The sequence below is a fragment of the Misgurnus anguillicaudatus genome, chromosome 5 (assembly GCF_027580225.2).
Source record: "Misgurnus anguillicaudatus chromosome 5, ASM2758022v2, whole genome shotgun sequence".
Classification (NCBI taxonomy): Eukaryota; Metazoa; Chordata; class Actinopteri; order Cypriniformes; family Cobitidae; genus Misgurnus; species Misgurnus anguillicaudatus.
In genome coordinates this window covers 33,156,392-33,182,036 of record NC_073341.2, presented here as the reverse complement: position 1 = coordinate 33,182,036, position 25,645 = coordinate 33,156,392, and the positions used below count along the sequence as shown (strand labels likewise).

The window sequence follows — 25,645 nt, the reverse complement described above, 5'->3', positions numbered from 1 at the left end:
TATACAAAGTGAATTATTGTGCAGTCCTCTTGAAGTAACCTGAGGTGTCTAAGAGGCAGGGTAGGGGCCAAAATATATTTTTTAAAGTTGCTGCCGCAGGGATGACGTATTTTTGTAGGCAACACCCAGAAGCAAGTTAGCATTTTAGCACTTCCGGTTTCATCGTCCCAAAGTCAATGGGTTTTTTGAATTGGGTTTTGATTAAACTCTTTAAATAAGATGTTGGGTTAACATAAGCACGATATATTTTTACATTTTATTCTACGACATAAAAAAACACTAATAATACCCCCACTCTGACACTTTAAAGTATCTTTAAACTGGCGTTTGTTAACAAGTTACTACATGGGGACTTTAAAGAGCACCTATTTCATTGCTAAAAAACAACGTTATTTTGTGTATTTGGTATAATACAATGTGTTTGCATGGTTTATTGTTAAAAACACATTATTTTCCTCATACCATACATTTTTGTAGCTCGAGATTTCCCTCTCTTCCTGAAACGCATGGATTTGAAAAGCTCTGTGTCCCTGATTGGCCAGCTAATCTGTACGTCGTGATTGGCCTGAATACCTCTGACGTCAGCCAGAAACATGACACTCCTTACAAAGTTTGAAAGATTCGGTTGCTAACAGGAGTTAACTTACGTGAGTCCAAAGCGGGAGAAATCATGATAATGTCGGTCTTGTCTACAAGTGAACTGTTGCCTACAATCCGTGTGTTTGTTGTAGTCCAAAAAAAGAGATTTACGTTGGAGAAGGTAACTCATGTCATCGTTAGTTTGGGGTTTTTACCTTTTGCATATTGTTAGCATGTACTAATACACACTTACACACCAAAGGAAAATATAAAATGTGAATCGGACAATAGGTGCTTTTTAAACCATACGTGTTTGGGAAAGTTACTTTTAAAAGTAATGCATTACAATATTAAGTTACTCCCCAAAAAAGTGACAAATTGCATTACTTAGTTACTTTTCATGAAAAGTAATACTTACGTTACTTTTGCGTTACTTTTTCTTACTTGGCTGAGGCTTGATCTCGTTTTTTACGACTGAGAAGTTCTGCATTCAGAAATTACATATTTCCGTCGCAAAAATCTCAAGCTCTGGCCTGCCATTTCCATTCCTGACTCAAACTGTTTCCGCTCAGTCGCGCATTTATAGAGTTTGCGTAATTCTTCATGACTACGTTCAGTTTAATTCAGAACATTATGTTTTTTTTTTCAAATTAATTAAACTGAAAAGTAACTTGCATTACTTTAAAAAAAATGTAACTCAAATATTAATGTGTACATTTAAAAAGTAATGCGTTACTTTATTCATTACTTCAGAAAAGTAATATTATTACGTAATGCACGTTACTTGTAAAGCGTTACCCCCAACACTGCGTATAAAGATCTCAAAAACAATGCAACATGGGCTCAATTCCCAACAAAGATTCGTTCACAGAGTGTTTAATAAAGTTTACAAGAGCTGTCCGAAGCTTGATGTGATGACGTTGATGTCGTGAAGCCTTACAAAACGTGTAAGTGTCATAAACTTTTGTTAAACACAAAACTTATTTTTGTGATAATCCAAAAGCCTATGAAGAAAATTTATTAATTAATTAACTTTTTGCCGCTTACTTGGGGGTTGGTCTATAAAGTATGTAATTCCTGCGGCACTCTATTGGTGTACTGAGAAAATGTAAAGTCATTGCTTATTTTTAGTTATTTATTTAAAAAAAGGAATTAATAGCCTACAGCTTCATCTCAGTAAACCTTAATAGGGTCAACAACAGTCAATGGATTTTTTCCTTTACATTTGTGCATTTGGAAGATGATTTCATTCAAAGCAATTTACAGTGCATTAAAAGTAGATTTGACCACATCTACGTACAGTACAGTAGATATTTGACTGTTTATATCATAACAAAGAGAGCGGAAAGTAAATATGGTTGTTATTAAAACCTTGCTAAAACAACAAAAATGGTGGTGGCCTAAGATATTTGCACACTACTGTATATCTTAAATAAACACCCTATACGTTGAGCCACAGATACTAGATATTCAATGCAATTTAATGCACTAAGACATACAATTGAATCAATATTTCATTCTGTTGTGAACTGTGTGTTACTGTGCTTTCACACCGCCACCAGCGAAGTGGCCGGAAGTCATTCATTTCCAATGAGAGTCGTTGGCGTGGTGTGAGCGTTGAGGGGAGTTGAAATCAGCTCAACTTTATGTAATGAGCTATAATGGGGTTCGGCAGCAACCAATCTGAAGGCGGAAACGTTCCGCGGAACCAATCAGAAGGCGAAAACCTCAGCTTGAAGGATTCCAGAGAATGTATTCCAGCGTCAGAGCGTTCACTACACCTTTTTTATGGTGCCATTAGTAGGGCAGCCAGAGCTTTTATTGACGCTCTCGCCGGTGGCGGTGTGAAAGCACAGTTAGCGTGGATCATGAGTTGTGAAATTAGATGCAACCAAAAGATAGTATGACATACAAACAGACTGTATTTCCATTCCTCACGGATTAGTTTATTTTCTGTCAATGTAAACATGGGATCTATTCTGTCTAAACGTCTGTGCTTTAACAAGCTGATCATAGATAAGATGGTGCTAAGAATCTGTGTGCTCCACTGGGACAAACACTGTGTGTATTCAAAGTTTACAAGGATGTTGTTAATTCAGGAATGTTTGGGAGGGGTGGGCTGGGAGTTCAAGGGTCTCAGCAACAACATAGTCTGGGTCAGCTGTACAGGTCATGTTCTATTGCATCTACAAAGAGCAGACGCTATCCTATTATAGCTGTTAGCTCAAATGTCATCATATAGGGGAACATCTCCATTACCATATCTAAATATTAAAATAAACCTAAGATGTGTTTATACAAATACATTATGTATTCATGTATTGTCAAGAAAATTATATTTCATCCTCTTCTGTGTCCTCTAATCTCTAAAGCGAAGCAGACAGAATAAGATAAAGTTATGGGGTCAGAGATTTTCCCAGCTTAATGGACTTGCCAGCTTTCTTTGGCAGAGCAATTCGATTAGAGTTTATTTTGGTCTGTCTGGCAAATGGGCAGCTCTGAGTGCGGTGAATGATTTTTAGTGGCAACTGGAGGATATAAAGACTAAAATGAGATTCTGAACAGAATTAACTTGTTATCCTTAAATTATTAATGTATGTTTGCTTTGTTATTAACAAATGCTTATCTGTTGGTCTCAAATGCTTTTGTTCCTTATTTAATGAGATTTAAACATTATAAATAACAAATAAAATCATTTTATTAACAAATTTTTAATAGCTTCCTTTTTTTTGCAAACACAATCAATCGTATGCATCTAAAAACACAATGCTTTCTATCGTGCAATCTCTTAACTAGCCACTAGGGGCAGTGATGCTTAGACATTGCTGTGACCCTGTAGCTCAAGCAACAACACAGCTTATGTTGCAGTGTGCATATTTTATTAACCCAAACATAGTCCATGGCCTTCTGACACGTCCAAAAAAAAAGAAACCCTGTGGGCTTTACACATTACATCATAGCCTAAAATTGTATTATACACCCAGAGCCCATGCACAGGGAATCCTCTGTATATATATTTACAAGACTAATGAAGTTTAGCAACTCATAGTAAAAAGGCCTTTTCAATACCTGAATAAAATGTGTTGATTTTGGAAAGTTCCTTTTCACACGTCTGGAAGAATTTCTCCTCAAACTTGGCATAATACCGTTTAACAGTATCTTCATCCGTAACTAAAAGAAAGGAGAGACAAAGAGGTTCATATTTGTGATCATGCTTACATAATTTTGATATTTAGGCAACTTCATAACTACAAATGCAAATAATTTTTAAGGTTACATTTAAAATAAACACGACATAGAGGACACCTGAGTTTTAGTAGATAGACACACTGGTACTGGTGGGCTGTCATCTGCTCAGCATTAAGCACTAAAGAGTGATGGGTCCCAAAAGCCACATAAACATTCATAGCCTCAATCCTTACCAAGAGAGTATATAGAGTCATAAAATCTTGCTTTCAGCTTAACACAACAAATATAAATTCCAGGTTCCAAATGTAATTAATTTACTTGTATATAAATGCATCAATGTGATGTGTTAATTTGGTGTAAACTGCAATACTTTAATTAATATTCCACGTTTTAAAATAGTGCGGCTGTCGGTCTAAAAAGCTGGTCTGTGGTCTTTATTAAAAGAGGGTTGCCTGAGGCTTTTACCTGTCAAAGCTTCTGTTATCTATAAATAAATTAGTTAAGTAAAAGCTTGGATGTTCATCACACTTCAACACATATACTTATATAAACAATGAATGAAATATCTCCTGTCCATTCATTCACATTAGCAGAACTGTTGAAGCTGTATCTGCTAATTTACGGCCAATTAAAAAACATTTAAACTCATGTCATGTTAATATGCAATGCGCCATTTACTCTTCTTAATATTACAAGTGGCCATAATTAAGAGAGAGAGAGAAATGACGATGACAAAAGAGGGCATCTGACCTTTGCACCTTATCACAAAAGCAGAAAGGATGGAGAAAGGAAAGATACGAGAGTAATTCACTATATCATGAACACCTCTTCCACTAAATGACACATCCAAATGTATACAAACAGTTTAGGTTGTTATAGTAAAGGTTAAATGTGTTCTCATTAAAGCTCTGTTGGGTTGTCACAGTTACAGCCCTGTAAGGTCTTAAAACTTATGTGACAGATTTCTGTTGTTTACTTCTGACCCTGACAAAGGGGCTGAGGTCCTTTGTTAGCCTCAGACTGACATTACTGTCTCTACCGTGACCTGGAAACAAACAAGAACTCAGATCTTCAGAGACCAGGAATGTGAAAAAGACCAACCCTAAGACCAGATTAGGTATATGTTTAGTTTACATTTCATAAAAGGAATATTGACGACAGCCCGTTGAATACTTAGAAAAATAATGCAGACCTGTGGTGGTGATGCGGCCGTTACACCTGGGTGTGCATTATTTTTCAATAATTCAATGGCCCGGAGTCAATTTTTCCACTTATACTACGGTTACCACACCTCAAGACATCGATCACATGATATATTTAAAGGGATCTGTCCGGTTTTTGTACTTAAAAGGGCTATTTCTTCCACGTCTCATCCAACGGCTCTTTTGCTTGTTCCAAAACGTCATTTTAAAGCTGACAATGGAGGCTTGAGCCTTTGATAGCATTCTAATGCAGTTATTAGAAAGAGAGCGAGAGTGACAGAGAGAGAGAGAGAGAGAGAGAGAGAGAGAGGGAGACAGAGAAAGAGAGAGAGAGATTATGTGAACGAAGCTACCTCTGTGTGTCTCTAAGCAGCGCTGTTATTGCCTTGGAAAACCGTCTGTCATGTTGTTTTTGTTAGTCGTTATTACAGTTAACTATGCGAAGTGATATGGAACTGTAATGCGGTCAAGAGAGCTGCCTGGAACTATGTTCGCCGTGCGTTTCCCAGAAAATAATTGCACACCTCAGAACGTTCTTCAGCCAATCAGATTCAAGAATTCAAAGGACCTGTAGTATAAGTATGGAATAATTGACGACGGGTTGATGAATTATTCGTATTATTTGATATTGTTTCAAATAATAATTCAAAGGACCGGAGTCAATTATTCCGCTTATACCACAGTTACCACAAACATTGCTCTGGTTTTAATTTTAAGACATTTGCCAGGTTAGATGTGCATTTTACAAAAAAATATTAACATCCGTGGAACCAATCAGTATAAAGCATTCAACAGCCACATTGTATACATTTTATTAATTTGTGTTAAATCTATGACCTCTTGTTGCTGCCACCATCCTCAGCTATTACACAAAATAAAAAATAGAGAAATATATATGAGATTTATAGGTGCAGCTTAAAGGATTAGTCCATTTTCTTAAAAAAAAATCCAGATAATTTACTCACCACCATGTTATCCAAAATGTTGATGTCTTTCTTTGTTCAGTCGAGAAGAAATTATGTTTTTGAGGAAAACATTCCAGGATTTTTCTCATTTTAATGGACTTTAATGGACCCCAACACTTAACAGTTTTAATGCAGTTTAAAATTGCAGTTTCAAAGGACTCTAAACGATCACAAACGAGGTGTAAGGGTCTTATCTAACGAAACAATTGTCATTTTTGAAAAAAAATAAAAAACATGCACTTTTAAACAACATCTTCTCATCTATCTCTGTTCCTGTGACGCGCCAGCACGACCTCACGTAATACGTCATCACGTTAAGAGGTCATGGATGTTGTATCAAAACTACGCCCCAGTGTTTACAAGTGTGGAGAAAGAGGACAATTCCGATGTTATTGTATGTCGAATGATAATAATTAATGCCTTTGTGTCAGTTTATTGTTTAAAATGGTCCACAAGTGTGCGTTTCATGTAACATGTGACCTTTCCACGGCATTATGCAATTACGTGAGGTCACGCTGGCTCGTCACACATCCGGAGAAAGACGAGAATTTGTGGATTAAAAGTGCATATTTTTTATTTTTCTTGTTAAAAATGACAATCGTTTCGCTAGATAAGACCCTTATGTCTCGTTTGAGATCGTTTTGAGTCCTTTGAAACTGCAATTTTAAACTGCATTAAAACTGTTACGTGTTGGTATCCATTAAAATGAGAAAAATCCTGGAATGTTTTCCTCAAAAAACATGATTTCTTCTTGACTGAACAAAGAAATTTTGGATGACATGGTGGTGAGTAAATTATCTGGATTTCTTTTTAAGAAAATTGACTAATTGACTTTAAAGTTCTCCAGTTTTAAAGCACTATGTTCAGCACTATGAACAGTTCTATGTGAAAAAAACTTGGGGTACAGTATTTGTGTTTTTATATTTGCTTTTTATGGCTGTTATTTCATTGAAATATTTAAATATAATTAATCTCATCAGTGGGTTTGATTGACAAACATGATCTGCAGAGAATTTTTTTCTCCACGCTCGTTTTTGCTGCACACTTGATAACTCCTCCTGTCGTGTACATCAATCCTTAAAAGAGCCAAAACCAACACTACCCACCCGAGACTCTCTCTGTCTCTTTCTTTATCAAACCTTCTCAATGTGCTCACATGAATGTAACAAAGATGTTTTGCCCTGGAAGAAATGACGATGCAAAAGGTATAAAGGTTTATGGTGCATAGTAAGAAACAGAGACAGCAAGCATTGTGTGCATTGTACAGGTTGAGCAATATTATCTCTCATTACAGGGCTACTTTGTGGTGAACGTGTGAACACAGCGAGAGACAGCCGTATGACCTCTCCTCATTTTACAATCCATTTAACCGATGTACCAGCGCTCAGCTCTGTTTATCGCTCCTCTACGAGCTGTTTGCATTGTTGCAGTGCTACTAAAAACAGGAGTAAGTCCCCGCGTCTCCTTATCTCCCCTCCGCATAGAGATCTCAATCACCGCAGTTGAATTAAACTGTACGCCTGGTAGCAATAAAGAGTCGTGGAAATGCTCTTGTTGTCTGAGGTTTTACGAGAGCCAATCATCCTGAGTAAATTAGAGCGGGTTATTATTCGCTCTTTGCACGCTCTATTAAAAGGCTAAAGTGAGTGGGTGGAATTGCAGAGGACGGCTGTGCGCTGGAACCTGTAAGGCAGCGCTGATGCATGCTGGGAAACAGACACAAAGTGAAGACATGAAATGCAACACATAAAAGCATCTCACAGCCACCCGTCTGCCCCCGCCTTTGCCAAGTTTAACCAGACCCTTGTAGCCAAGTCCACAAGCTCTCCATCTCCCACTTGTCTCCATCAGTCCCTCAAGCCACAATTAGTCCGACCAATCGGGAAGCTTCTACAGCAGGGAGATTATCAGAAATTCGCATTAAGCAGTCTGGGATGGCCTGACTAGCATTAGTTAAATAAATAACATGTTTAAAACAAGCTCTTTAGATGGCTTACTGTAGATTCATTCATAGGACCGTTCAAAGGATTTATTAGGGTTGTGTTGGGGGAGGGGTGTTAGGGGGGATTCCCGGCAACATGCAGACCGGGTGAATGCATTAGGAAGTGGTGGATGACACAGATGGGATGGTTGGGTATGAAATCTGAGACAATCACAGATATGTTGCCGCCATGGATTTGGTCAGCAAAAATTGTGCTCGGTGTCTCAGTTTGGAGAGACATATCTAGGAAAATGTAGCCAGGGAGATTTAACAAAGACACCATGAATTATGTATTATTAAAAAATATATATTTGAAATGTGTTTCTTTAAAGAATATCTTATTATTGCGATGTCTTATTCAGCACTGTCCCCTACTTTGTCTTATGTAGCACCATGGTTCTGGAGAACATTGTTTTGTTTCACTGTTTACAAGCTGTATATGGCTGAAATGACAATAAACAAGGAAATAAACAAACAATTTCAAATAAGCAAATTAATTAATATAATCACAGAAAGTTACATTTTACTTTAAAGCAGCCGTTTATGTTTGCATTTAAACCATGTGAGCTGTCCGTGGTTCTGAAATTGTGACAATCACCTAACTATCCAGTTGTTAAAGGATTAGTCCATTTTCTTAAAAAAATCCAGATAATTTACTCACCACCATGTCATCCAAAATGTTGATGTCTTTCTTTGTTCAGTCGAGAAGAAATTATGTTTTTTTAGGAAAACATTCCAGGATTTTTCTTATTTTAATGGACTTTAATGGACCCCAATATTTAACAGTTTTAATGCAGTTTAAAATTGCAGTTTCAAAGGACTCTAAACGACCCCAAACGAGGCATAAGGGTCTTATCTAGCAAAACGATTGTCGATTTTGGCAAGAAGAATAAAAAATATGCACTTTTAAACCACAACTTCTCTTCTTCCTCCGGCTGTGTGACGAGCCAGCGTGACCTCATGTAATTGCATAAAGACGTCAAAAGGTCATGTGTTACATATATGAAACGCACATTTGCGGACCATTTTAAACAATAAACTGACACAAAGACATTAATTAGTATCATTCAACATACAACAACATCAACTTGGAGGGGTCCTCTTTCTCCCCACTTGTAAACACTGGGGCGTAGTTTTGCATACGTCATCCGTGACCTCTTGACGTGATGATGTATTACGCGAGGTCGTGCTGGCGCGTCACAGGACCAGAGATAGACAAGAAGTTGTGGTTTAAAAGTGAATATTTTTATTTTTCTTGCCAAAAATGACAATCGTTTCGCTAGATAAGACCTTTATGCCCCGTTTGGGATTGTTTAGAGTCCTTTGAAACTGCAATTTTAAACTGCATTAAAAAAGTGTTGGGGTCCATTAAAGTCCATTAAAATGAGAAAAATCCTGGAACATAATTTCTTCTCGACTGAACAAAGAAAGACATCAACATTTTGAATGACATGGTTGTGAGTAAATCATCTGGATTTTTTTTTTTAAGAAAAAGGACAAATCCTTTAAAGGAACAGTATGTAAGAAATTTATATCAATTAATCATAAAAAGGCCCTGATATGTCACTAGACATTAAGAAATTATTTTTATTTCAAATACTTATATCACTGACAACAGTGGTCTGGCCAGGATATTGTCATTTAAAAAGTGGAGTTGCAGCCCTCAACTGATGTTTATGTTGTCATGTTGTGTATTGGCCACCAGTTGTGAGATTGCAGTACCAGTTTTAGCCACAAGTTTTGTGATTGCAGTACCAGTTTTGACCACAATCGTACATACTGTTCCTTTAAGTCTGATGTCATGCGCGACTTCCGGGTCCAACCGTTCACAGATATCATAGAGAAATAACAAAAAATCACGACTATAATACACTCGTATCATAATGAAAAACTAACAAAAACACCAGATCCTAATTTTTATCTCCATAACAAAATCCGAGATGACCAGACATGGATTTGTGGACGTGTTTTTTTATGAATTATTAATATATTGCTATCTTTGATTCTGGGAGCCTGAGACTGCCGTTTACACGTGAGTTTATACAATTTTCGCTTAAATTTGTGTTATGAATAAATAGTGCTCATAAATTGCTGTTTAAATGTGGTGGCTTGGAGCTGTAAATGGTATTCCTTACGTCATGACTTAACAAGCGGATAACGTGAGCCTGGAGACTGCAGTGTACACTGTTAGTTTATTTAGTTTATTTATGTCCGCTTAAATGTGTGATGTGAATAAATAGTGCTCATAATTGGCTGTTAAAATAATATCCTCTATTGAAATGAGTGGACCCGGAAACAGTATTCCTTACGCCATCACTTAACAACCGGAAAGCTCAATAAAACGAATTCCTGGACTATCGGTTTGGATTGGTGCACTTTTAACTTTCATAACAGCCAATTCCAAGTATAAGTTTGAAAACAAAGAGAAAAAGTTACAGAAAGCAATCATGAGCCCACAGTTTGACCTAAATCTTTCATACTGCATTACAGAAACCTATATAACCTCTTAAAATGCACATTTGTTTCAGCCTGAACTTTTATTTTATCCTTCAAACTACAAGGTCAGCACAAGGTCGAAGAATTTAACTTGACGTTAAATGAATGTAAAAAGCAATGATTATTTGGGCCATTTATTCAAATCTAGCATGGCTTGTCTGTTAGAGAGCAGGATATTCCTCTTTAATTGTGTTAGGATTTCCTGGGGTGGAAAGATCACATTAGAGTTAACTGGCAAACACTAAATAAGCATGGCCAGTCCTAACCTACTTCCGACTGTTTCTGGATATACATACTTTAACTTCATGGACATTGATCAATTGTTAACAGCGACTTAAACTTAAGAACAAATAAACATACAGAGGAGGCTTAAGGTTTTCATAAGGACATAAAACAGAAGAAATGGCTCGCTATCGAGATGAGACATCTTTACTTAACTAATAATATTAGAAAAGTTTGTCCAATGAAAAAACACAATAATTAAATGCAGCTCTATAAAGTATCATCTCCTTATCTTTATATTATACATTCAGTCTGGTATCTGTTTAATTCTGAGTTTCATTTTGAAAAACTAGCTGATGTGAGTCTGACGCAGAGATTGACCGCATGCTACCACGTCGAGCATATCAGCTGTGAAATGTTATCAGCCTCACCCACACTGGGACACAGGTCTGACGCTCACATTTTCTACTTTAAAAACAGCCCCAACACAACCCTATGAAGATTTCTCTGTACTTTACTTACAGGTAGCTTGAAAGGACAAAGCAACCAATAACGTTTTTTCTCCTCTGCCACTGTGTCCTTTCTTTACTTATACATCTTCTAAATGCCATGGGGTAAGTAAAAAATATAAAATAAATAAAGCATTTATATATAGGTACTTTGTAAAGTAATTGGCTTTTTTGAATGAATCGTACCAGGATGACATTGTCTCTCAGCATGCATTTTCAACTTTGTTTCAACCAGTTTTCTTCTAATGTAAAGTAAAGAAATATTATCATGAAGACTGGTTTCCTCCCCTGATAAAAATGGAGAAACAAAGCTTTCAATTATCTCCAGGCATCGTGTCTGCAGGCCGAGGGGCTCATAAAACAAAAGACTTATTAATCTAGTCCCCAGTGGTGAGGTCTGTCCTCTGAATTAGCAGTGGTGTGTATTTTAACACCTCGGTGAGCCAGCATGAGATCAGCCACCGAGCTGCGTTTCAAATCCGGTAAATGTCACAGAACAGAGTCTTTTCAAAACAGGATTTGGCCTGTAAGAGCCTCTGTATATCAACCGAAGGATAATTTTCAAGTCCTGATCCAGGAACAGAAAAGAAGGAGCATGTGTTCATGCTGGAGCACACATGATGCTTAGAATCCCAGCACATATATTTCGATAAAGGCTGTCACTGGTCAGCAATTGGCTTTCATTGGCTTACATTATATGCTATTTAAATCAAGTTAATATAAAAAATGATGCATGGTTTGTTCTGGTCAGATACAGGATATAGACAGACATTATGCTGAATATCATAAGTTCATGTGAGACTAGGGAATACAAGAAACGCTTTTAAAGTAATAACACAATACTGTACGTGCATTACATAATCTTGCTTTGAAGATCATGTACTGGCCAACCATGAACTTACAGGAATTCGTACGTATTTTATGAGTTGAATCGAACAAAAACGATAATTATACCTCACCCCTAAGGATGAAAACAAATCAGGGGTGAAAGCTTATCATACAAAAGCATACAATTTGGTTATACGAATTCATACGAATTAGCCACCTCCTAAAATGCATGCCATGACATTGCCTTGGTACTGGCACATGGGGACAATATAATGTATATATGTAAAACACATAACGGTGCATTCTCAATATTTAGAAAATATTCAGCATTTGCTACTTTTGTAAAAAAAAAACCCTGCAGGCAACATTATAGAAACTCTTTTCTTATTTGTTTTAAATCCTATAATCATACTATTTGAGATCATATATTTAGGGCTATATACAAGTTACATATGATCTTCATATTTAATTTTACAACCACTAAGCACATTGCAATTAGCTCAATAGGCTTGTTAATTAGTAATTACTCTACTGAATAATAAACATATTGAATTGCTTCAAGCAGAAAGAGAAACAGAGGACTAGTATAAGTGGGTGGTTTGAATCATGTTATTAGTACAAGAGATACCCTGAATCTCATTAATTAACTCATTAAATCTCTCTTTCTTTCTCTCGCCTTAAACCTAAATCACACATTTCATCTCCTACCCAAGTATCTTTACACTTAGTGTAACCTGTTTATAGATAGATCTCACTGCTCTCTAGACCCATTACATACTCACATTCCTATTACAGACACTAGAGAAGAACAAAAGCTCAGGATCGAATAATCCGGAATCCAGCACCTCCGAAATTGGATCCGGAAGCTATTTTGCTGGATCCATCAGCTCAAGCACATCTAAAAATAATATGCGCTATGCGCCATTATATGTGTGTTTTAGGAAAAATGTGTTATAATTAATAATGTTGTCGATATTAATAACAACACAATCAACATATGACTGTCACAACGCATAGAAAACCAGATCACACACAATGTCACAGTGGATGCAGTGCAGAAAGCTTCACTGATTTGAATTGAAAAGATGCATTTGGGTGATTCTCGCGAAATTAGACTTATGAGGTGTCATGAAACATTTTGATAAAAAATTATACAGTTACAAACATCTCTTCATGCACTATTTTGCACATGATTTCAAATGTCATCATACAAACCAATTTTGTTGTTTTTTCCACATTTAAGGGGAACATTTTCATTACCGCAACGTGTCCATGACTGGATTTGGGTTCTTTGACATGGAAAAATTTATAATTAAAAACCCAAAAAAAATGAAAAGCTTCAGTGCATGTTATACTATAAACATTTACAGTAAAGAAACATGTGGTATTTGGTGATCATTGGTAAATGTAGAGACAATAATAAGAAATATAAATGTGTCCAAGACCAATTTTCTCATCCTCCGCAACAATTTTCAATCCCATTGTTTTAGCCCTCAAGGAACTAACATTTTCAACAACAAAAAAAATTGTTGGAAGGGACCAACATATTTAATGTATTATCATGTTGCGGTAATGATAATTTTTGATAATAATAATCTAACAATGTAAATAATTCTATAGGAAATATTTTTTAAATCCTCTAAAAATAATGGTTATAGTAAGTTCATTCCTTAATCTTACTGTGCATTCATACCGCCACCCGCAAGAGCGTCAAAGTGGCCGGAAGTCATTCATTTTTAATGAGAGCCGGTGGCGAGCAGCGGTGCGTCATGTACAGCGTGACGCCCCATTCAGACAGCCAACGACAAGCAGTAGCAGAGCGACGCAATCTCATTCATTTCAATGGAAACCTGGCGACTTCCGGCGACATGAGCGACAGTGACCGTTGGCGACCGTATGGGCGTGTCCAGCGACGCGAGAAAGTTAAGAAAAGTTTAACTTTATGCAAATGACAAGCAGATTTAGAAACGCCTCATTGAAAGAGACAAGCGACACACAGCGATAACGTCGCTGGCTGTCTGAACGAGGGGTGAGCGTCGAGGAGAGTTGAAATCAGCTCAACTTTATGGTAATGAGATATGACACGGTTCGGCGGCAACCAATCGGAAGGCGGAAATGTTCGGCGGCAACCAATCGGAAGGCGGACACCTGCGCCTGAGAGGAGTTCAGAGAATGCATTTGAGCGTCAGAGCATCCACTTCACCTTTTCTTAAGCGTCGTTGGCAGGGCAGCCAGAGCTTTTATTGACGCTCTCGCCGGTGGCGGTGTGAATGCACAGTTATATGTGCAAAAAAATATTATTGGCTTCAAGGGCTTTTTAAAAATTCTGATGCTGGACACCTTCTAAATCTGGATCTCGTGAGAATCACCCAGTTTTATTGTAAAAGTGTTACACAGTACCTGTAACCTCTGTGGTGGCATGTAAAAACCAAAAAAGCCCAATCAGATCTATTTTTTAGCCTTGTTTCGGATGACAGTCTTAAGCCGTCTCACGCCTACAGGGTTCTACAATGACACATTCAAACAGAGGTTAATGAGAAGTCTAACATTTCTGTCTCCTCAGGCCCTCAGAGACCAGCGCAGGACACACAGCAGCTGCTCCCTGCCTTAAAAACACTCTCAATGTGTGTGTGTGTGTGTGTGTGTGTGTGTGTGTGTGTGTGTGTGTGTGTGTGTGTGTGTGTGTGTGTGTGTGTGTGTGTGTGTGTGTGTGTGTGTGTGTGAGAGAGAGACAGAGAGATGTGCGGATGTCTGTTTGATTCTGTTTGCGTGTGCATGACTTTCCAAGCAATGCAGATCTTTACTGCAAATGCAGGACAGCCGATGCATCTGAAATTACATACAAAAAGGTGCATTTACACAAATTACTGCTGCCCACAAGTGGAATTAGAACATATTTACATAGCAAATAATCTAGAAATAATATCATTAAAGGTGATTCATGCTACTTTATTGTGGACATGCATTGATCTATATGGCAAGATTTACTAACAGCTTGCAGCAGCGCAAATGCCTCTTTTGGCATTAAAAAAAAACAGTAAGCATTTACTAAAGACATGCAGTGAATATTTAGTACTGAAAATGTGTGGACATAGTTGTTTTTGCAGCTGATTGTATTGCATATGCATTTGTTTCCCTTTTTCCCTTTCAGATGCAAAATTTATGGGAGAAGAGAAATGTTGTCTTTACTGTCCCAATACTTATGGAGGGCACTGTATTTCATTTTATCATATCTAATATTAGGTTGAGTGGGGTCAGAGCTGACATAATTTACACTCTTAAAGGATTAGTCCATTTTCTTAAAAAAAATCCAGATAATTTACTCACCACCATGTCATCTAAACTGTTGATGTCTTTCTTTGTTCAGTCGAGAAGAAATTATGTTTTTTGGGGAGAACATTCCGGGATTTTTCTCGTTTTGGTGGACTTTAATGGACCCCAACACTTAACAGTTTTAATGCAGTTTAAAATTGCAGTTTCAAAGGACTCTAAACAAACTCAAACGAGCCATAAGGGTCTTAACTAGTGAAACAATTGTCATTTTTGGCAAGCAAAAAAAAATAAAAAATATGCCCTTTTAAACCACAACTCGTCTTCCTCTGGTCCTATGACGCACCAGCGCGACCTCACGTAATGCGTCATCACGTCCAGAGGTCACAGATGACGTATCGAAACTACGCCCCAGTGTTTACAAGTGTGGAGAAAGAGGACCGTTCCGACGTTGTTGTATGTCCAATGATACTAATTAATGTCTTTGTGTCAGTTTATTGTTTAAAATGGTCCACAAATGTGCGTTTTGTAACTTGTGACCTTTCAACGTCATTACGCAATTATGTGAGGTCGTTGTGGTTTAAAGTGCATATTTTTTATTTTTCTTGCCAAAAATGACAATCGTTTCACTAGATAAGACCTCGTTTGGGATCGTTTAGAGTCCTTTGAAGCTGCATTAAAACTGCAATTTTAAACTGCATTAAAACTGTTAAGTGTTGAGGTCCATTAAAGTCCATTAAAATGAGAAAAATCCTGGAATATTTTCCTCAAAAAACATAATTTCTTCTCGACTGAACAAAGAAAGAAATTAACATTTTGGATGACATGGTGGTGAGTAAATTATCTGGATTTTTTTTAAGAAAAAAGGTTCCCCAAGAATCTTTTAGTTAAAGAACCATTTAGTTCTATCTTTTGATGGTCTGTAGATCCCTTTTCTCATACAAAGAACCTTTTTGTGGATGTTAAAGATTCATTATGGAACATACAGCCCGCTAATCTTTATTTTTAATAGTGTGGTTTTTACAGTATGGATCTTTACAGAATATGGAGCAAAGAGGTTATCACAATTTTCTTTCCAATAAGCACACAGTCTCTCTCTACCCTTTTATCTAAAATAATAGCATAGTCTCCCAAACAGCACTTGTATGTCAGCTGTGATTGTGGGATTGACAGAACTGTTATCGACCCGCCGCTACCCTGCTGCAGTTACCTTGTAGCCATTAGCAACCACCACCAGGAGAACGGGCTTTCAACCGCCCAGCCGATTGCTTTTACATGAGCGTGTGTGCATGCATGCGAATGAGCAGGTGTTTGCTGTGTGTGCGCGGAACTGGAAGCTGTAGTGTGTGCGTCCTGATTCTTTTGAGCGTGCAATGTTTTTCAGTTTTCAATTTTACATCGGCGGCGAAGCAGATCTTGCATTTATACACGTAAATGTTTCTGATTTCTCTCAGCTAGAGTGAGTTGCATGCAATCAGAGGGAAAATAAATCAATGTCGCTTTGATTAGAATGGCCGCCTGCCTTTGTGCTGTATGCCATCCACCCGTCCATTGATTATGCATATCCGGCAATCAATAATACACACAAGTATTACCGTTCACAGCACCATTACACAGCAGCGCAAAATGAGATCTGCCTAAATCTTTAGCACAATGTGAATGACAATACCAGTGATCGGACCTTACAAGTGAGACTTTTGGACTGCTTTCCTGTATTTAAAGCAGTGGAGTTTTCTCCACGCCCAGAAGAAAATGTTATTGTTTAGAAGTTGCAGTAACACTTTAAAATAAGGTTGTATTTGAATAAATTAAGTTAATGCATTTGGCAAAATTAACTTACAATGAGCAATAGCACTTTAGCTTATTTATGTTTGTTCATGTTAGTTAATGTCAATACAGTTGTTTATGTTAGTTCATTGTTGTGGATAGCTAATGTTAACAGTTCCAACACATTCAGAAATCACGATTTTGATTAAAAGGTCCTGGAAAAACTCTTTTCAACCGGATCTTTGTCAACACCTGTTGAAAAGATAAAATATATATGGTATAATTATAATTCTTTTTTAAATAGGTGTTAACAAAGGTCCTCGAAAACCAAATCTTTTAAAGCAGTAATGCATGTAGCACTTACATCAGATTGGTTAAAGCATTTTGCAATTTTATGTATTAGGTCCATTCAGTAATTGCTTGTATTTTTCATAGTGGTAATTACCAGAAGGCCTTTGTCTATTGTTACCATGGAGACCAAGTCATGTGACACGCTTGAAGGGTGTGAACTGCATCCTGCATGGGGACCTGTGGGACATTTATGTGTGTGTATCTACGTATTTATCCATTCCAATAAAAGCTCTTAGAGCGATGATGAGAGGAGTAACCTCCAGAGGCCCACTGCCCTCTCAACCACACCCCCTGCTCTTTGCCCCGCCCCCACCCGGTCTCACACTACATGATGAATGAAACATCTGGACTTTATACTTAAAAGCTAAACTTTCTGCAATGGACTGGAGGAAAATGCATTGAGCCAAAAATACTAAAAAGAACAGCAATTTGCAATACTTATATATTGAGATTTGCATGTCTTTGTTTATTATTTTATAAAATTATAAAATCTGTCAACACGCACATACAGAGTTTAGCTGAATTTCAGTCACCCTCCTTTGGTCTTTGTAATTATTATGGCTATTAATGAATAACAGACGCAGAGAAATAATTCAATGCAACATGCATTGAATGGCACAGACTAATTTGCATCAACTGCTTTGCAGTTAATTGTACAATTAATGGAGAAAACCACATAGGACTAGTTCATTTAACTCCTGCACAAATAAGCTCCCATAAAGTACTGTTTTAAAAATTGTCACACTATTCTGCTGTCCACCTACACCAGTGGCAGCCCTTGGTCCAACAAACATTTTCCTTTATAATACTTTAGCAATCCTGTCGGCTGTATTTGGGTCACTGACAAAAACAGTTTGGCAAGATGAGAAATTCAAAAATCAAAAAAAAACAAAAAACTTGTTTAAAAGCACGCATCAGGTTTATTTCAACACACAGAGTGTATTTATGTTAATTTTATACTATAAAAAATTACATTTGCATCATTTTTATGAAAGTTAAGATTGAATGGACCTAAATGTCAAATGATGTAACCAATTGTGCCAAGGAATGAGAAATATTTAATATTTTATCCACCTTGATGGCATGTATGCGTAATCATCAAAAAAACATTTTAAAATATAATTTTATTAGTTATATCTAAATGTAAATTTTAGTGCGTTTTTGTAATATTTGTCCTGACATATCCTGAAAACATTTTCAAATAATCTTTGACAAATGATGTAAAAATGTATGTAAAAAATCATATTACACTAAACTAGATGATTATATTTTACTCCACATTATTTTATGAATATATTTATATTTTCATTTAAAAAATACACCAAATGACACAGACCTGTTACACCACATTGACATTTTTGCAATTATCCCCCAAATATTCTTTGAAAATGAAATAAACCCAGAAATTTTAGACTTGGTCCTCAAAAAAGAGAATGTATGTAAGAAATCTGCAAATTTATTTTGAATTGTTAACCCTTTTACATTTAATTGAACCATACGGACACAAAATAATTAACGTCACGTCACTGACCCATTTATGCTGGTTGTTTGAAATCAGAATTACCCATGCCTCACAACTACATTATGACTGTTTTAGAGCAAAAATCACTAATTCTGAAATACATAATATGGAATAAATGAAAATATAAAAATATGTCAAAGTCCTTCTAAAGCACAACTCATAAACTATTCAAAATCTTTATATTCAGCTGAAGCTCTTGTGATTTCAGTAATGTAATGTGGCCTTAAAGAATGAATGCCCTGATTGGCTCTTGGCCGGCAGCTATGGTACAATGCTAATGCCACGACCCCAACTATTGATTCTTCTGCTTGTAATGCTGACTGCACACACACACTTGTTAAAGGTTTTACTCTCCCGAGTGATTTTAAATGAGGACAAACCATAACCCCCAATGCCTGGGCCCAGATGGAGACTGTTCGCTGTCTGAACGGGGATAAATTTGGCTCATAAATCGTTAGATTGGGGTGTAGTGTGTATGTATGGGGGCTGAGAGGCAGTCAAACCGCTGTGTGTGTGCTTCAGTTTATCCGCTGAGCTGTCTGTCAAAAGGATTCAATTATTTTTGTTAGGTTCCCATTGGACTAAGTGTAATCAGGAAGTCCTTGAGCCAATCTGAGGTTTAATTAGATCAATGCGGAACTAAAGAAACGGAAGATAGTTGGACTAACAAATAAAAAGAGAGGGAACTATAAAAAATATTAAAGTTTTTACCACAAGGCGCAAACAGAAACAAACTCTTGAATTTATTTAAAAAAAGTTTCAATCACATCGTTTATGAATTAACATTAAAACATACACTCACCTAAAGGATTATTAGGAACACCATACTAATACTGTGTTTGACCCCCTTTCGCCTTCAGAACTGCCTTAATTCTATGTGACATTGATTTAACAAGGTGCTAAAAGCATTCTTTAGTAATGTTGGCCCATATTGATAGGATACCATCTTACAGTTGATGGAGATTTGTGGGATGCACATCCAGGCCACGAAGCTACCGTTCCACCACATCCCAAAGATGCTCTATTGGGTTGAGATCTGGTGACTGTGGGGGCTATTTTAGTACAGTGAACTCATTGTCATGTTCAAGAAACCAGTTTGAAATAATTTGAGATTTGTGACATGGTGCATTATCCTGCTAACAGTAGCCATCAGAGGATGGGTACATGGTGGTCATTAAGGGATGGACATGGTCAGGTTGGCCGTGGCATTTAAACGATGACCAATTGGCACTAAGGGGCCTAAAGTGGGCCAAGAAAACATCCCCCACACCATTATACAACCACCACCACCCTGCACAGTGGTAACAAGGCATGATGGATCCATGTTTTCATTCTGTTTACGCCACATTCTGACTCTACCATCTGAATGTCTCAACAGAAATCGAGACTCATCACACCAGGCAAAATTTTTCCTGTCTTCAACTGGCCAATTTTGGTGAGCTTGTGCAAATTGTAGCCTCTTTTTTCTGTTTGTAGTGGAGATGAGTGGTACACGGTGGGATCTGCTGTTGTAGCCCATCCGCCTTAAGGTTGTGCGTGTTGTGGCTTCACAAATGCTTTGCGCCATACCTCGGTTCTAACGAGTGGTTATTTCCGTCAAAGTTGCTCTTCTATCAGCTTGAATCACTCGGCCCATTCTCCCCTGACCTTTATCAACAAGGTATTTTCGCCCACAGTACTGCCGCATACTGGCTGTTTTTCCCTTTTCACACCATTCTTTGTAAACCCTAGAAATGGTTGTGCGTGAAAATCCCAGTAACTGAGCAGATTGTGAAATACTCAGACCGCCCCGTCTGGCACCAACAACCATGCCACACTCAAAATTGCTTAAATCAACTTTCCTTCCCATTCTGACATTCAGTTTGGAGTTCAGGAGATTGTCTTGACCAGGACCACACCCCTAAATGCATTGAAGCAACTGCCATGTGATTGGTTGATTAGATAATTGCATTAATGAGAAATTGAACAGGTGTTCCTAATAATCCTTAAGGTGAGTGTACAGTACAGATCATGCAATAGCACCACTAATACTGCTGCTCATACTTACAGTAACAACAGACCCCTAACCCTAAATATTAAACTGTCACATATGAATCACACCTTATGCTATGACTTAATTAAATAATTGTTTTGCTTCTTAGACAATAAAACATGCAACAATTTCCAGTTACGCAGCTAAGCATATTATTTTATCATATATTAGCATATCATACATACATGGGGCAAGGCTTTTTGACATGGGAAAGTACATTTAAGCAATGCCTTGTACTCAGAACACCCTAGCAAAGCATTACTATGCACCAACAACCTTAACCGACCATATACTCTCCCTCTCTATCAAAAAAAAATGATCCCTAGCTGTCACTGGGGGCAGTACCCTTTAAAAAAAGTAGCACCTTTGAGTTCATTCTAGTACCTCAGAAGTACATACTGGTACATAATTATAGTACACATTAAGACCTTTTTAAATGGTACTGAGCCAGTGGCAGATTGGGACAATTAAATTTTTTTTGACAGTGTAGCATTGTGGCGGAAAATTTGCATGGTAAGCTCCAGTAACTTTTTAGAAAATATAACATGTAAAGAAAAAAAAATCAATCAAAATCAATCTAAATTTAATTTAAAATTAATCAAATCTTCACTTAAAATCTATAGAATTACAATGGTGTGATTTATCTCTGTCTGGTCCATAAGTTCAGCTACATTTATAAGAGAAATCAACAGTGATCCATTTCACATGTATGGGCGGAGCTTCCCATCGACATGTGATACACACAATCATCATGTGAACTCCACCTTCCTTGTGGTAATTCACTGAAAGGTCAGGGGGTCAGCTCTGCCCCGTGTGTGTTCATTTGAATAACAATAAGAAAGGAGGTAATAAATAATTTCAAACATTATCCAGTGAGTGAGAACAGGAGAGAGAGAGAAAGAGAGAGAGCTGGGGATACAAACAAAACAAACACACACAGACTTAAGAGATGAAAGTTGGAGGCTGGGAGAGGTCAGACTGTGACCAGTCACAGAGCTTACATCAACTGTTTCATCTCTTCATCCCCCTTTCCACCCTTTCCACTTCATTGTTTTTCTGTTTTGTTTATGCACTCACTCTCTCTTAAACATTTACATATGCACATCATTTCCAAGTCATATATTTTAGGGCTAAATTTTTCTAAATATCATCCTGCAAGATTAGCAATGTGTCTGCAATACATTGCACTGAAGCCTCTCTCTATGATCAGAACCTGTGTAGTATCAGATGCTTACAGACTATGGCTATGTTTGATATTGACATACTAGCATAAACTGCACCCTGCATGTACTGGCTACCTTTCGAGGGAACTTGTACTGCGTCACTGCGGTGACACTTTGGGGACGGCTTCAGGGGTAAGTGTGTCTGAATGTGTATATCAAATTCAACCAATGGTGAGGCTTATCGACAAAGACAGGGTGACGTGGGAGCCAGGAAGTATATCGCTATCTGAAATATTGCGAAGACAGCGTTACAGAGACGCAGGAAGTATGGCAAGGGAGACGCAGCTTCTCGTTCCCTTCTCAGGGAACAACGGTTACATACGTAACCCAAGGTGTTTTCATTTGTCAAACACAACTATGCAAAAAAGCATTTGGATACAAAAGATATAAGCATTTAAAGCGAAAACAGTTTAGCATGTGTGGTTGAAAAGTTTAGATATTATCCTACACTACACAGGGAATAATATGGATTTTTTTTCCCAGAAAACGTCTTGCATAAAATAGATTCAAGCACTTCTATGACCTGTATCTATGTATGTATATTTTCAAAAACTTCCCAGGGCCTTGAATCCCCCCAGATTCACAAACTTTCAAGGATTTCAAGGACCCATGGGAACCCTGTAAACCTGTTTATCTCTTTATTCATCACCAAAGCTGTATTACGAGACTTTTGGGCAATGGGACCTTTGCAACAATAAAAGAGATTAGAACAAAAGATATTGAAAATATAAAAACAGCCAAATAAACACATATATTTATAACGTGCAGAATAAAAATGCATTATGATAACTCCCGATGGATGTCTAGAGAATGGATTTCCCATTGAAACACGATTATAATTTCAAAAATGAAACACATTTTGGGCTGCCAGGTGTTTTGAGAGTCGCACTGCAGTCTTCTGTTGCAGACAATTTTCTTAATGTCACACTGAATCAGATTATTGTCCTCTGGGCCTCGAAATTTTTGCTGCATGCCGTACTATGTAGCGTTAACAAGTGTTATCAACAAAAAGCACTCCCTGCTCTTTTTCAGTGCGCTACACAGCTGGCATGATGCCCAGCCTATTGCATGGGGTTAACAATACTGCACCGAATACCAGACATGACCCTTTAAAACAAATAAAAAATAATAATTAAACCTGCAATTCATACTTCTTACCAAGTACATAAAAAATCATGTTCGAAATGGTCTTACCTTACCCCGATTTGCAAGGGTAAGGTTATCATTTGAACTGTAGCGTACGATTTCACGGGTAATGTCAGTTTGACTTAATTTGATTTTAATCCACATAAACAAATGAACTCCACACATAATTGGATTGAAGCTTTAAATAAAAAAAAAACAAGGTTTAACATTAAACTAAACTTTGGTCACTATGCCCTTGACCCAAACATGGCTGATGCCACCTAGATGTAACAAGGTAGTGCATTACATTTTAATATGCACAGAGACCTGTGATTCACTGTTGGGCATGCTGGAAATAATTGCCTATATAGGAGTGGAAAATGCATACATTTACATACATTATAGGCTTTTGCTACAGACAGGTGTCCCAAAATCGGATGAAAGGGGACATGCATTTAAACCAACTCCACGAATCAACAAAGTCCTTCATATCTGGACCACAAATTAATGCCAAAGTTGCAATACGTTTTGTTCGAATTTTTTCCCTGAAAATGTGTAATAGTGATATTTGCTTTACCAAACACAACTAGTAAGTTACACGTTTAGTCCCTATTTCCCAGTTTACCTATAGCAGTTAGGATGGAAAAGTGTGACAGAAATGGCAAATTTTACAAAAGCTTGTCGCTTTTGCTAAAATTTGCATTTAATTACAGCACTTATCACGCCATCACATGCGAGTGAACAGTTTTGCCCAGATAGGCTGTCGGCATGGCAACAGAGGCGAGAGTTCAACTGAGAGATGATCAGGCCTTAGTGAGGGAGGTGGAGAAATGGGCGGAGATCACCAGATTTCTTGTTATGGTACACGCAAAACAAGACTCTGAGGTGTGGCGGTGCAATAACAATTTTCAGGACTATTTCAGGAGGATTGAAGAATAGATGAAAAGAACAAAATTAAATGAAAATATATGATGCATTTAGATTCTAAATTGTTAAACATTTATATTACATAAGTGTATGCTTTACTTCAATTTCAAGTTTTGTCCTTAAATTTAATGTAATGTATTATTGCTAATAACGTCATGAGATCTTTGTATGGTACATGTAGTTCCTCATCAAAGAACATAACACAACACAACAAGACATCTATTCCAGTGAACCACACATAGTGATCCATGTATTATGCCAAGTTCTTACAGAGAAATAATAAACAGTTTATAGCAGACTCTTAAAGCTCAGTTTACTGTCTAAATATACAGCTGTCGGCAGAAGGGTGACTCATCTATCCAGACCACGAATCAAACAGCAAAACTATGTCTGTGTAACAGTAAACACTGCTGCCAAACCTGATACCCTTCAAAAACCAAAACACATAAAAATGAAATACAGATACTGTACAGCAAAAAAACGTAGTTAATGTGCGGCATGTAAGATATGCTCCAACAGTTTAATTTTCAATGCACATACTCTGTGTTATATTTTAGAACAAAAAAATAAATAAATAACTAAATAAAAAGGGCAACATAAAGCGCCATGTTATGCAAACCTTAACTTTGGTACTTGATGTAAGTTCAAGCAGAACAGAAATTAGGCTGAAAACAATGTAGGGCAGGACATCACAGTGTTTCTTTAGTTAAACTTGTTTGTGTGAGTCAGGGTGGAAAAACTGAAATGTAATATGTTCTTGTCCCCATCAATCTAACCCTGGCTAGTTCAAATAAAAAAAAAGGTTGTGCCCGAGGCAGAGAAAGTTGTTAAAAAGTGAAGTATAAATTATAAAATGGTATGAAAAGGTCAAATGTGTTCCTGTAACTCAACAGGTAGAGCAATGCATAAGCTGCACAAAAACACAAGGCGAACACGCATACTGATAAAAATGTATAGCTTTGTCGCTTTGGATAAAAGTGTCTGCCAAATGCATAAATGTAATGCATATGCAAAATAGCATAAAAATTAGTTCTTAAAATAGTATAAAAATGTTCTTATGTATTATGCTGGAAACTCACAATCATACTGCAATAAAAAGGTAAAAATAGTATAAAAAGGTAAAATACTGGTCACACTGGTATTCATGTGAACTTCAATTTTATAAACATGCTATGCATGTCGATACATAAAAGATCTTTCATGCTTTGTTATCAACAAAGGTGCAAGAGTGAAAAGTCAACATTGTAGGCTAAAAAGCTAAATGTAAATGAGAGAGAGAGAGTCAGGTATATATCTGTAGGAGGGTGGGTTGTCCTTTTTTATTTTAAAGCACTTTGAATGTCGATCACTTTCAAGGCCACTTGCACAATATATGAATCTGCTGTTACCAAGCAACGCTTCCGAGTGCCTGGATACTTACAGTAGCTCTCCATCCATCAGCCAATCAGCAATCAATG

General features: G+C 37.2%; 1 protein-coding gene across 1 annotated transcript in view; it reads right to left on the bottom strand.

The window, feature by feature from the left end:
• Positions 1-25,645, bottom strand: part of xpr1a (xenotropic and polytropic retrovirus receptor 1a) — an 84,961-nt gene that overhangs the window by 24,878 nt on the left and 34,438 nt on the right. The window contains exon 3 of the mRNA XM_055168428.2: positions 3,649-3,750. Coding sequence (XP_055024403.1) covers positions 3,649-3,750 — 102 coding nt within the window. The remainder of the gene's footprint in view (positions 1-3,648; positions 3,751-25,645) is intronic.